Source organism: Astyanax mexicanus, chromosome 3, assembly GCF_023375975.1.
Source record: "Astyanax mexicanus isolate ESR-SI-001 chromosome 3, AstMex3_surface, whole genome shotgun sequence".
Classification (NCBI taxonomy): Eukaryota; Metazoa; Chordata; class Actinopteri; order Characiformes; family Acestrorhamphidae; genus Astyanax; species Astyanax mexicanus.
Genome location: NC_064410.1, coordinates 13,820,836 through 13,835,344, shown reverse-complemented (window position 1 = coordinate 13,835,344; position 14,509 = coordinate 13,820,836). Strand labels below are relative to the sequence as shown.

At 38.2% G+C, this 14,509-nt stretch overlaps 1 protein-coding gene across 1 annotated transcript; it reads right to left on the bottom strand.

Moving 5' to 3' along the window:
• Nucleotides 1-895: 895 nt before the first annotated feature.
• LOC111192040 (uncharacterized) lies at nucleotides 896-3,093 on the bottom strand. Its single transcript, XM_049475891.1, has one exon. The coding sequence runs from the start codon at nucleotides 3,091-3,093 to the stop codon at nucleotides 1,024-1,026; it is 2,070 nt and encodes a 689-aa protein (XP_049331848.1). The 3' UTR covers nucleotides 896-1,023.
• Between the last annotated feature and the right edge of the window lie 11,416 nt (nucleotides 3,094-14,509).

The window sequence follows — 14,509 nt, the reverse complement described above, 5'->3', positions numbered from 1 at the left end:
AACCACACGTGTATAGAAAAGTCAGTACAGTTTAATGAATAAGTTAAGATTCTGGTGTTTCCCTGTATTTTTGGGAAGGAAATATATGTTTTATTTATGTAAAGTATGTTGAATTGCACTTGTCTGTGGAAATGTGTCATATAAATAAATGTAGCTTGCCTAACCTGGGATACACTGTTACCTGTTAAATGAGATTTTAATCAATGGCCACCAACATCATATGTACACCAGTTGGCCAGTGTTCAAACAGCACTGTGAGATATAAGTATATCTGTGACTGTGTGATAACATTGGGATAATGTGTCTGTTAAAATGTGATTTTAGTTTTAAACAATCATATGGTGATTATGAACAATTACTGCTTATATAATGCTTCCTTTACATTTTATATTGATATAATCATTCTCATGTTGAGACAATTTACTGAACAAAGTTTATGTGAACAAAATCATATTGTTTTTAAAAATCTTATTATTAATAAGCTTTAAGTGTGATATCAAATCACAGTACTGATGTTGCTGGTCGGGGAACTGCATTCAGAACAGATGTTGTTGAACAGTGAATCCATCAGCATGAAATGTGTCATTATTCGTGTATGATATGCTGCCATCTTGTGGATCTCTCAGAGGCTGCTCTTTAGTTTTTGTACAGAAGTACTAAACCTGGAATGAGGAGACATATTCTTTAAACATGCACAGCCGTTTATTTCTCATGATTAAAAAGCAAACAGAGGGATTGACAGTCAAATTTGCATTTGTAAATATAACAGGACCATTAACTGTTTATGTATACAGATTAATTATATTTATGAATTAATTATTTTTCTTGGCAACCATCAGTTTAATTTTTTTCCAATACCTGATATACGTAGTTAACAATTGTAAATTTGAAAAAGAATTAATTATAAAGAAAAACAATGGTAGGAAAAAGCAAGATGGTGGAAATGAGCAAAGAAAGTTATGTATTTAAGCAAAATTAATGTGTAATTTTAAAAATTAAATCAGGATGCCTTCCACATAAACCTCAGGCATAATCATCTTCTTCTTCCTCGGTGAATCCACTCTCAACAGCTGCTTGAATACTCTTCATCTCTTCTGGAGCAGCTTTGGGAAGAATAGCCAGCAGCTCATTATCGATCTTCTCCAGTCTTGCGTTGGTCTTCCTTTCAAACTCATCCTTATTTTTCAGGACGAGACACAAAATGCCTTTCTGAGCTTTATCACAGGAGTTCTGTAGCTGCAGACGTTCCTGTTCAAATTCTGGCTTTTCCTTATCCATGACCATAAGCTTCCCCAGTGAGCTGACCCGATCCATCAGGTACTTCTCAGAGACTTCAGTGTAGGTTGCTGAGATCATGTGGACGAGGCTGGCGATGTTTGTGGCCTGAAAGGCTTGATTGTAGAGCAGATCTTTTGAGAAGAGCTTTGAGTTGTAGGAGAGAGATTGAGTCTTCTCAGATGTGGACACGAAATCTTTGAGAGTTCTGGTCAGACTGGTTTTCACAATGTTGGACACCATAGAAAAGAACCGCACCATCTTCTCCCACTGCTCCTTCACCCTCCCCATCGCATCCATCCCTTTTACCAGCATCTTTATGGTGGTGTTGAAGTCTATCTTCTTGACCTCACAGTTTCTCATGGTGATCAGGATTTCAGTCAGTTCCTTTTGGTTCTTCTCCATGTTCTCCACACTCTTCTCATAGGATCCTCTGGTTTCCTTCAGTTGAGCCCGGCTCTGCTCTATGCGGAACCTGGCATTCTCTGATGCCCTTTGTGAAGCACTTTTCTTCTCAGATTTACTCTCCTCTTTATTCATCATTGGTGGTTTTGGAGTCAGAGAAGGAGATTTTGTAACATCTTTACTCTTGGAGTCAAAAGCTCGAGCTGAATCAGTCAGTTTTCTGATTTTCTGGATCAGCTGCTTTGTTTTAGCTTCCTCACATTCCCCTTTTGGTGCATATATTGCCAGTTCATCACAGATGTCAATGCCCTCTTCACATATTTGTTGGGCGTGCTGTTTTGGTTTACATTCTGGGAATTTTTCTAAACTGCTGTTGATTCTTGTGAACTGCCCCTTCACAAAATCTGTTTTGGCAGTTTTCTTCTTCTGATCAAACAGACTCTTCCAGTCAATGGTGGAATCATGCACAAACTTCTGAAATATCTCAGCACAAGTCAGGATTGCTGCAGACTTGCTAAAGATGTTCATTTTATCCACTTCATCTGCGGATGCGATGTAACCTTGTGTATCACTGCATGTGTCTGGAGTAGTTTTTGTAGCATTGCATGTTTTTATCATTGGCTGAGACTGTACAGATGTCATTCCTGTCACTACAGTTGACGCACTTTCAGTGACAGCTGCAATCAGATCCATAGCCATCGACTCCCATCCACTGGGTATGGAATCCATTGCTGCTTTGTAGCTCTCTTGTGCTTCCTTCATTTCCTCCTCCATGGCTTTAGCTATCTTCTCAGAGCGTTTAACAGCTTCTTCTGATGATTGTTTTCTGATTTTGTTTTCCTCCAGTTTTTTCTTGATTTCTTCCAGCTCTTCTCCATAAAAGTGTTCAGCATTAACACACGCTTCCAGCAGCTCCTGGATAATATTGATGACATCAGTGAAACGCTTCTCTGTTGATGCAGATAGATCAAGACACTCATCTGCAATGACACGAATGTTCTCCAGCTGGTCAGGAAGATGAGCTTGAACAACTTCATCATTTCCCTGGAACAGAATCTTCACAGCGGTCTTCATGTAGTTCGGGACGTTCATGGTGTGGAGCCGAATCTGATCCATGTTCTTGTGGGCTTCATTAAAAGCCCCCCAGCCAGAGTTACACACCTGCATGAGACAGGCGCGAAATGAATCTGGGTATCTGATGTGCTTGTAGCCGTCCTTGGGTGGGTTTTTATTTATAGAGAAATCTGTTTTGGAGGAGATGAAGACCAGCTCTCCCAGTATGGCTATAGAGAGTGGTGCAGGAGTCAGGTATTCCTCCCAGTTGGCGTAGGGCTGCATGATGAGCTTAGTTTGGTTTCTCATGTCTTCTGCTTTGGTGAGACTTTGCGTGGTCTTTGCAATTTGGGAATCCATTTCCTCCCTGTTCATTAAACAAGAGACAAGTGTGTGTAAAGAGTAAAATGTTATTTAAGACTCTATAATCATAGTTCAAGATATAACAACATGCATAATTCAAGTCAATTATAAGGATTGAATGACAATTTATCAATATATGATTCTATATAAGTAGGTGTATAATGGTTCATCCATAAAAAGCAAAACAAACAAAAAAAAACTTGTCTTTTTTCATATCACAACATTTCTCTGTTAACATATGTGACGTTTTGGATGTCACCATCTCAGATCACTGTTGTGCATTTTTTCATATGTATGTAAAGCCAGGTGGCAATAAATGTTTTCTTTTTGTTCTGTTCTCCTGCTCAGAGCAGAAAAACGGCATAGATGTCCTTGTAAAAGGTGTGGTCCTGACGGCAGTGCTTGTTGATCTAAGATCTTAATATGCTTTTCTATATTAAAGCTGCATCACAAATGTATACTGAACTGCCCACATACCGTGACAGAACGTTTTGGTCTTGTTGCTAAAACAAACTGAATTGTCTTTTTTTATTTATAATACATATGCCAAAATACTGATTATTCTGACCACAATATAAACTAACACCTTGTGATGGTCCATCCCAGATATCTGAGAGCTAAGAGAAGTGGACGCTGTACTTAATTTTCATTTGTGCCTTTCATTATGGATGTCCCGATCCAGCTTTTTGAACTTCCGATCAGATACCGATATTTATTTGCACTTCCGATGCGATACCGATATCGGCCGATAACGATACCGACCTATCCGAGCATGTATTAAAGTTTAAAGTTATTTAACCAACTTACTTTGTTGTCAAACTCATGTCAGCATTTTACTCTTGATAACAAGCAGCCAGCTGAATTAGGTGTGTTTGAATAATACACAATGGTTGGTAAGGAGAAACTGACCTTTTTATTTAGCAATTAATAAACTCAAAATAGACAAAATAAGAAATAACAAATTCTAATTTCCATGTAAAAACAAAGTGTATTTGTTCTGGTTGGATATTTAAGGAAAGTACAAGGACATATTCTGGGAGTTTGTCTGGTAGTATGAGACCTCCCATGCTCTGCATGTAGCCAACATTTGTCTGTAACCAGGAGACATATCTACTCTGTATGTAACCACTATTTTAAATATATCACACAATATTCTATTTCAACTATACTGTGCAATATTCTTAACTGCTATCTTTTGGTAGACTTGCTCTTGTGGATTGTTTAAGAATATTGTTTCATATGTCAATTTAGGTCACAATAAACCGTTAACTGTTAATCTGTAGTAAGTGTTTGTTGAATCTTTTTCTAGTAGGCCTTAGGGCCTAATTGGTCTGTGTTTTGAGTTTCTTTAAGTTTCTAAACTTCCATAGTTATATAGTGAGTTTCACTGGGCGCAATGTCACACACTTAACTACTGAAGGAAACATAAGATTGAGTGTTATGTTCTGTAACCGCTAGTATTAACTAAGTTCTGGACCGCTGAACATCTCAACCCATGTACTGGGCTGTTTTCACATGTTATGTCGTATTTTTAGGCTCTGCCATATTTTAACCTCTGAGGGAAACAGATAAGATTGAGTGTTATGTTCTGTAACCGCTAGTATTCACTAAACTAAACTAATTCACTAAACATCACTAAACTAATTATCCAGACCTGGTTTTGCTTAGACAGATTCTAATTCTTAGTAAGTGTGCTACTGATAATTGCTAACTATTTATTTTCACCTAGTTGGTATTTATAAAATGGAGTCAGATTAGTTTATTTTAGTATCTCACCTAAGTCTCATCTAAAAGTACCGGATAGACGGAATACGCATTAGGAGGACAAGGCATAGGCCTGTTGACGCCTCCCCTACACGAGCATTTCAATATGCTCAGGTGTCAGCCAGCTCCTGTGTTAGTAATGTAACCATAATATAATAAATATTTTGTATAAGCCATCGAAGCTAAATTATCAAACTAAGCTACGTTTCACACAGTTTTACCTTTTAGTTGCATAAATAAGAAACATAACATGTTTCATAAACTTCTTCTTTTGCAAATAATTGTGAAATTTACCCATACCCACTAGTTGAGATGAGATACTACAATCAGCATAATGACACTAATAACACAACAAGCAAAAATATTTATGTTAAGAGAGAGAAAACTTTATTAAATTCAAAGAAAAAACTCTTCATAAAGGGAGCTAACGCTGCCTCCAGCCGGTCTGACCGGAGTTCATCTTTCCTGGCCTGCGTTTATACCTGTGAACAAAATAATCTGAATTAGTAACAGAGCTAGGAGCACATAATTCCACTATTTACACATCAAATCTCTCAGTTACACTGTAATCCACAGTAACTCAGTCTAACAGTTAAACTATTTACACATTAAATCACTTAGTTATACGTAACAGTGACTTAAAACAGTTAAACGTTTTATACTGGATGGCCTGGTTATCTTAGTTTCCTAGCGAGGTTTCTTCAGCGCTGCAGCCACGTTTGGTACTCTGTAACTCGGCTAGATCCGTGTTAGCTTACCCGGTAAATTAGCGCGATACGCTAACGGTAGCTTCAAACAGTCAGGTCTTACATTAAATAACGTACAGGCAAAAACAACACTGGAAAACAACTTAAAACTTAAAACAACTTAAAAGTCTAAAATATACTAGTCTGATAAACACATGCAGCGGTGAGTGGAAATACAGGAGAAATTACTTACATTTGTAGAGAAACTCCAGGCTCCGTCCGCCATGTATTTAAATCTGAGCGCTGGAACGCTGAGCTGGTGAAATTCACCGGACCGGATTTTACTCTCAATGGCAAAAACGGGAATGAACTGTCTAAATGGGTGCACTGGAAAACCCAGAACGGGCTTTCAAAAAAAAACTGGATCGGGAGTCTGGATCGGCATTTTCTCGTGTCTGCCGATCCAAAACGCATTTTTTGCAAATATCGGCGGCCGATCCGATCCAAATATCGGATCGGGACAAGCCTACCTTTCATACTGCCGTAACATTTTCCATCTGGGGTTGTACAAAGCACAAAATAATGGACTTCCAACCTGCTTTAAGAAGTTATTTGAAATTAGAGAGAGCAATTATAAACTTATTAGTATAAGTATGTTAAATAAATTGGATCAAAGACGAATTAAAGGAATCAATGTATATTTCATAAGTTGTGGAATAGTTGTGACAAGAAATTAAGATGTGTTAAGATCAATGTGCTGTTCACTTTGTTTATTTAAAATTGTGCAAATATTAATTGTTTAAAAATAATGTAAACCCATGTGATACCGATAAATTATAATTTCTATATGTCAGATGTGTGGAATGTCTGCTGTTTCTGTTTTTTATTGCATTGTACAAAAATAAATTGTAAGAATATAGAAGCAAGCGACGATTCCGTGTACAAGCATGAATTAGCCCAAGGAGGCCCAAACCTCAGTATAGGAACATTTGTAAAATTGAAGTCACATTATGTGATGTTTGATCAAAGTTAAATATTTTGTGACCTGATATTTGATCAGTGTGGAGATGGAGCAGAGGATGGGGCATCTGATCAGACTGACACAGATATAGCTCATCTACTCCCTGTCTAGAATTATTCCAAATACAATATGAATATCAGTAGAAGAAAATAGTGAACATTTTGGCATTCATTCCTAATGTCTTTGTGGGTGTGTGTTTGTGTTGTGGTTATTGGTGAAATTCAACACTGGTAGTGATTTTGAGAACACAAGTGGATGTATTTAAGTCTGCATGTGTGTGATGAACTTCAGTGAATGTTGTTCAGTCTGTGTGTGTTGGTGAATATTAACACTAGCTGTGTTTGTGAGAGCACAAGGGGGTGTATTTGAGTCTGTGTGTACGTGTTGGTGTGTGTGTCTATTACCAGTAGTGTGCAGTTAATATAGTAGGTTCCCCTTCTACAACACCCATGTGTTCGGGTGGGATGGTTAAATGGATGTTGATGTTATGTATTTTTTTCTTTCTTTCTTTCTACCTCTCTCTTTTTTTTCCCAGGCTGTCGCTTCATACTTTTTTTTTCTTCAATCTTAGATTTCTGTAATTAATAATGCTGGGGCTGGGGTCACTGTTGCCTCTTGGAATGTGAGGGGCCTGGGTCACCCCAATTAAAAGAGGAAAGGTTTTCTCACATTTAAAGTCTCTAAAGGCTGATATAATTTTCCTCCAGGAAACCCACATTGGTAAAACACAACAGAGTAGACTGAGTCAACTGGGTCTCCCAGGTCTATCAAGCAACGTTCACTTCCAAAGCCAGAGGCGTTGCTATTCTCTTTCGTAAAAATATCCCATTTCATTTTATATCTATGGTCTCTGATCCCCAGGGTAGATATATTATAGTCTCAGGGCATATTAACTCTTTTCCTTTGACATTGGTTAATGTATATGGCCCAAATTTTGATTCACCTGATTTTTTTTGTAAATTGTTTGATGCTGTTCCAGAGAATAATTTTACAAACATTATAATGGGGGTGACTTTAATTGCTTTCTGGATCCTTATATGGATAGACTCTCTCAAAGGCCACCGCCAACACTAATGTTTTAAAACATTTACTGAACTCCAGGAACTTGGTAGACATATGGAGGTTGCAGCATCCCACTCATAAGGATTTCTCTTTTTACTCTAACGTACACAGGATTGATAATTTTTTTGTGAATTTTGAACTTATTTCTAATGTGGAAGACACCAAGTACCATAATATTTTGATTTCTGATCACTGTCCAATTACTCTCCAACTTAATTGTAATATAGCTAAAGAAAGTATAGTTGGCGTTTTAACCCTCTTTTGCTCAAAGATCCTTTATTTAAGAAATATATTAAATCAAAACTCAGTGAATTTTTAGAAATGAACAACAATGTAGAGGTTTCAGACTGTACCCTCTGGGAGTCCCTGAAGGTAGTCATGAGAGGTTATATTATTTCGTTCGAAGCACAAAACAAGAAAATTAATAATGAAAGACTTTTAGAAATACAAAGGGAACTTACATTAGCTGAACACACATATAGATCATCTCTGGCACAATCAGATTACAACAAAATTCTAAAACTAAAATATGAATATAATTCGATTCTTAGTAAACGTGTGGAAATTTCTTTACTTAAAATGAAACATAAATATTTTGGAGATAAGCCTGAAAGGTTATTGTCCAGACAGTTAAAAGGAATGCAATCTAAACAAGCTATTCGTAAAATTAAAGCAAAGTCCGGCAATTTACTCACTGATCCAAAACAAATAAATAATTGTTTTAGGGAGTTTTACTCTAATCTCTACTCTTCTTCTTTGGAGAAATGATTCGGTTAGGAACAAAAAGTTGCCTAAATCTCTGTACGAAGCTAACATTACCGTGTTGTTGAAAAAAGGAAAAGACAACTCAGATCCTGCCTCTTATAGACCAATTGCACTCTTAAACTTCGATCAAAAGGTTCTGACTAAGGTAATGTCGATTAGACTTGGAAAGCATATCTCCAAGATAACTCATACAGATCAGACTGGGTTCATACCAGGAAGATTCTCATTTGCTAATACACGCCTCCTTTTAAACATTTTATATTCAGACAAAATTAAAGATAAAGAGGCTGCAATTATATCGCTGGATGCTCAGAAGGCGTTCGATCAGTTAGAATGGCCCTATATGATGGAGGTGCTCAAAAGATTTGGATTTGGTGACTTCTTTATTTCACTGGTTAAGATGCTTTATCTCTGTCCTACGTCAACCATATCTACCAATTGTGAGCGCTCTAGCCCATTTGAATTACATCGTGGGGTCCGACAGGGGGACCCATTGTCTCCCTTCCTTTTTGATTTAGCTTTTGAACCATTGGCAATAGGCATCAGGAATCATCCACAAATCCATGGCATCAAATGCAGAGACACTGAAAGCCTTGTAAACTTATATGCAGATGACTTGCTGATTTTTATATCAGACCCATTGCTGTCTGTTCCCAACTTATTAAATTATATAGACTCTTTCAGCAGACTTTCAGGTTATTCAATTAATTGGAGCAAAAGTGAATTTATGTGTATTACCAATAACCTTAGTTGTAGTTTTTTTAATTCTTTGCCATTTAAAATAATTGATCATTTTACATACCTAGGCCTTAAGATACCAAGAAATCCCAAACTTCTGTTCAAATTGTAAGGGGTCAGGCTGCACCGCCAGCTGCCAGCAGAGGGCGGCAGCGGCGTGGCACTGTTCCCCAGGGAGACTCCAAATCCCAGAGTTCCAGGAGGTAATCAGGTCCAACCATCCACACCTGCTGGTTCCTCTATATAAGGCTGAACTTTCTGCTTGCCTTTGTCACACCTTTTTTGCGTGCAGACCGGTATGGTATTCTTCTGACAACGGCAAAGACAAAGACAAAGACAAAGGCAAAGACAAAGACAAAGGCAAAGACTACTGCAAAGGCAAAGACTACTGCAAAGGCAAAGACAAAGGCAAAGCAAAGTCCAGTCAAGTCCAGTCAAGTCCAGTCAAGTCAAGTCAAGTCAAGTCCAGCCAAGTTCAGTCAAGTAAAGCCCAATCAAGTCAAGACCAGCCAAGGCAAAACAAACAGCCTCCTAAGCCTTAGACAAAGGGCTGGCAATAAGATTGGTGGAGTGGAATTGTTCACCACCTACCTGAAAAGAAATAAAGGGAATTTAAGTTTATTTGGTTTGTGGGAAGAGTTTTTTAGTTTGAGCCACACCGCATGGTGTCTCCTTTGTTTGTTTTCCCACCTTTTTCTTGTATTGCTTTAAAGGGCGTAGTTCCAGCCCTCACCTGCACTCTCCTGGTGGCGCAGTGATAGAGTGTTGGACTAGTAACCCAGAGACTGCTGGTTCGAACCCAGGTCTGGGCAGTTGCAAAATCACTTGCCAAAACACATAAAAGTAATACAATACATACATAATAATGTACAGATAAATAAATATACATACATAAATAAATATATAAATAATTAAATATAAATAAATAAAACCCTGTTTTCACGGGTTTTCCTCTCTGCGCTTGGGTCCGAGCCCTGACCGTCCCGTTACACAAATTAAATTTTCTACATATGGTTGACAAACTAAAAGCAAATATTGAGAGCTGGAAGTTACTTCCTTTATCAATGATTGGACGTATTAATGCTATCAAAATGGTGACTTTACCACAATTCTTATATCTCTTTCAAAACATACCAATTTACCTCCCTTCATCCTTTTTTTAAACAACTAGACTCAATTATTGGCTCATTTGTCTGGGCCTATAAACCCCCTCGCATTTCAAAAAGGTATCTGCAAAGGCCGATCGCACTTGGGGGCCTAGGCCTACCTGTGTTCAAGCAGTACTATTGGGCAGCCAATGCTAGGGTTCTAGCCTATTGGCAGAAGGGAGTCATAAATCAATCACTTCCGGATGGGGCTCCACTGTGGTTGAGTATAGAGGCATAGTCCTTAACGAATACCTCTCTCCCAGTTTTACTGTTTTCTATGACAAAACCTCAAACTAAACTCTCAGCTCGTATACCCACAGACTGAGGGTGTTGAGAAGTGATCTAGCCGTGATGATATTTCGTGATAACATCACGGCCTTCTCACACTAAACTTGTATCTCTCCGCCGATGCGTTGCAGAGTAACGGCGTATATACACAGTACACCCGCAGCACGCTCGCCCACAGCGCTGGCTCGGCTTTTGGTGGAAAAAAGGGAACGAAAATCGCTCGGTTAATGCCGTCTTACAGCCAGAACGCTTAAATGGCATCTCTAGTCTAGCTATTTCTTAAAGAGACAGTACCCCTTTTTAGCTTAGAAAACATGGAACAATACTGCCATCTAGAGGGATATTGGTGGGGTTTCAACACAGAATATACAGGTATCTTTTTAACTGGGTTACATTAGCTTGGTTAATTGTGTGTGTTAATTAGCTAGGCTATATGTGTGTAAGTTAGCTTGGTTAAATGTGTGTGTGTGTGTTAGTTAACTAGGTTAAATGTGTGTGTGTGTGTGTGTGTTAGTTAGCTTGGTTAAATGTGTGTGTGTTAGTTAGCTTGGTTAAATGTGTGTGTGTTAGTTAGCTTGGTTAAATATGTGTGTTAGTTAGCTTGGTTAAATGTGTGTGTTAATTAGCTAGGTTATATGTGTGTGTGTGTTAGTTAGCTTGGTTAGCTAGGTTATATGTGTGTAAGTTAGCTTGGTTAAATGTGTGTGTATTAGTTATCTAGGTTATATGTGTGTTAGTTAGCTAGGTTAAATATGTGTGTGTGTGTGTGTGTGTGTGTGTTAGTTAGCTTGGTTAAATGTGTGTGTGTTAGTTAGCTTGGTTAAATATCTGTGTGTTAGTTAGCTAGGTTATATGTGTGTGTGTTAGTTAGCTTGGTTAAACATCTGTGTGTTAGTTAGCTAGGTTATATGTGTGTGTTAGCTGGGTTAAATGTGTGTGTATGTGTGTGTGTGTGTTAGTTAACTAGGTTATATGTGTGTTAGTTAGCTAGGTTGAATATGTGTGTGTGTGTGTGTGTGTGTGTGTGTTAGTTAGCTTGGTTAAATGTGTGTGTGTTAGTTAGCTTGGTTAAATATCTGTGTGTTAGTTAGCTTGGTTAAATGTGTGTGTGTTAGTTAGCTTGGTTAAATATCTGTGTGTTAGTTAGCTAGGTTATATGTGTGTGTTAGCTGGGTTAAATGTGTGTGTATGTGTGTGTGTGTGTTAGTTAACTAGGTTATATGTGTGTTAGTTAGCTAGGTTGAATGTGTGTTAGTTAGCTGGGTTAAATGTGTGTGTGTTAGTTAACTAGGTTATATGTGTGCTAGTTAACTAGGTTAAAAGTGTGTGTGTGTTAGTTTAGGGTGACCAGACGTCCTCTTTGACACCTAACAAAATGTCCGGGGGGTGGGTAGGGGGTGGTTCACAATCGTCCGCGATTTTGTTTGACTGCCCAAAGTACAATGCCTTGTGATTAGAATTGCCACGCCGTTCCATTCCACTCCATTCCAGGTTTCTCTGTGTCGCAAATTAGTCACGCCCTTCTCCTCCAATCTATCTGCTTTGCATTGTGTGTGTGTGTGTGTGTGTGTGTGTGTGTGTGTGTGTGTGTGTGTGTGTGTGTGTGTGTGTGTGTGTGTGAAGAAGAAAGCGTGGGCTTGCCGGTCTACCCCGAGAGTTTAGAAGCGAAAGCACGTGTGTCTACACCCTTTCTCTGCGGGGTACGTTCAGTGTTGAGCGCAGTTGACAGCAGCAGCAGACCGGAAGGCTTTTGACGGAGTTAACGAGGGACAGACTGAGCGGGAATGTGTAGCAGGTAGTAACGTTCGTAAAGTTAGGATAACACAGGGACTTTGAGGTGATGGAGGTAACGTTAGCTCTATTACATGAGAATGATGAGCAATGGCTGATAAAACAGCAAACGGTCAAGACTGAAAAGTGTTGGATGAGCAGCAAGTGTGTATTTTAGGCTACATCATTTTATTTTAGATATTTAGGTTAAAGGTGTGTTGAAAGGCTGCATAGTTTGAGTTTTGTAGCCTCTATGCTGTGGATCAGCATGTTTTAAAAATCACTAAAACAAATGCTTTAAAGGCATAGTTGCGTTGCATGAATTCATGAAGCAGCTGAAGAAAATACATATTAGACATGAATTCATAGCTGGGTTAAATGTGTGTGTGTGTTAGTTAGCTGGGTTAAATGTGTGTTAGTTAGCTAGGTTAAATGTGTATTAGTTAGGTTGGTTAAATGTGTGTGTGTTAGTTAGCTAGGTTAAATGTGTTTTAGTTAACTGGGTTAAATGTGTGTGTTAGGTAGCTGGTTTAAATGTGTGTGTTAGTTAACTGGGTTAAATGTGTGTGCATTAGTTAGCTAGGTTAAATGTGTGTGTGTGTTAGGTAACTGGGTTAAATGTGTGTTAGTTAGCTGGGTTAAATGTGTGTGCATTAGTTAGCTAGTTTAAATGTGTGTGTGTTAGTTAACTGGGTTAAATGTGTGTGCGTTAGTTAACTGGGTTAAATGTATGTGCGTTAGTTAACTGGGTTAAATGTGTGTGCATTACTTATGTAGCTTATATATGTGTTAGTTAGCTAGGTTAAATGTGTGTGCGTTAGTTAGCTAGGTTAAATGTGTGTGTGTTAGTTAACTGGGTTAAATGTGTGTGCTTTAGTTAGCTGGGTTAAATGTGTGTACGTTAGTTAACTGGGTTAAATGTGTGTTAGTTAGCTGGGTTAAATGTGTGTGCATTAGTTATGTAGGTTATATATGTGTTAGTTAGCTTGGTTAAAAGTGTGTTAGTTAGGTAGGTTAAATGAGTGTGCCTTAGTTAGCTGGGTTAAATGTGTGTGCGTTAGTTATCTAGGTTACATGTGTGTTAGTTAGCTTGGTTAAATGTGTGTGTAAGGTAACTGGGTTAAATGTGTGTGTTAGTTAGCTAGGATAAATGTGTGTGTTAGTTAACTAGGTTATATGTGTGCTAGTTAGCTAGGTTAAATGTGTGTGTGTTAGTTAACTGGGTTAAATGTGTGTGCGTTAGTTAGCTAGGTTAAATGTGTGTGTGTTAGTTAACTGGGTTAAATGTGTGTGCGTTAGTTAGCTAGGTTAAATGTGTGTTAGTTAACTGGGTTAAATGTGTGTGCGTTAGTTAGCTAGGTTAAATGTGTGTGTGTTAGTTAGCTAGGTTAAATGTGTGTTAGTTAACTGGGTTAAATGTGTGTGCGTTAGTTAGCTGGGTTAAATGTGTGTACGTTAGTTATCTAGGTTATATATGTGTTAGTTAGCTTGGTTAAAAGTGTGTTAGTTAGCTTGGTTAAAAGTGTGTTAGTTAGCTGGGTTAAATGTGTGTGTGTTAGGTAGCTGGGTTAAATGTGTGTTAGGTAGCTGGGTTAAATGTGTGTGTGTTAGTTAGCTGTGTTAAATGTGTGTGCGTTAGTTAGCTAGGTTATATGTGTGTTAGTTAGCTTGGTTAAATGTGTGTTAGTTAGCTTGGTTAAATGTGTGTGTGTGTGTGTGTTAGGTAGCTGGGTTAAATGTGTGTGTTAGTTAGCTAGGATAAATGTGTGTGTTAGTTAACTAGGTTATATGTGTGCTAGTTAGCTAGGTTACATGTGTGTGTGTTAGTTAGCTTGGTTAAATGTGTGTGTGTTAGTTAACTAGGTTATATGTGTGTTAGTTGGCTAGCTTATATTTGTGTTAGTTAGCTGGGTTAAATGTGTGTGTTAGGTAGCTGGGTTAAATGTGTGTGTGTTAGGTAGCTGGGTTAAATGTGTGTGTGTTAGTTAGCTGTGTTAAATGTGTGTGCGTTAGTTAGCTAGGTTATATGTGTGTTAGTTAGCTGGGTTAAATGTGTGTGTTAGGTAGCTGGGTTAAATGTGTGTGTGTTAGGTAGCTGGGTTAAATGTGTGTGTGTTAGTTAGCTGTGTTAAATGTGTGTGCGTTAGTTAGCTGTGTTAAATGTGTGTGCG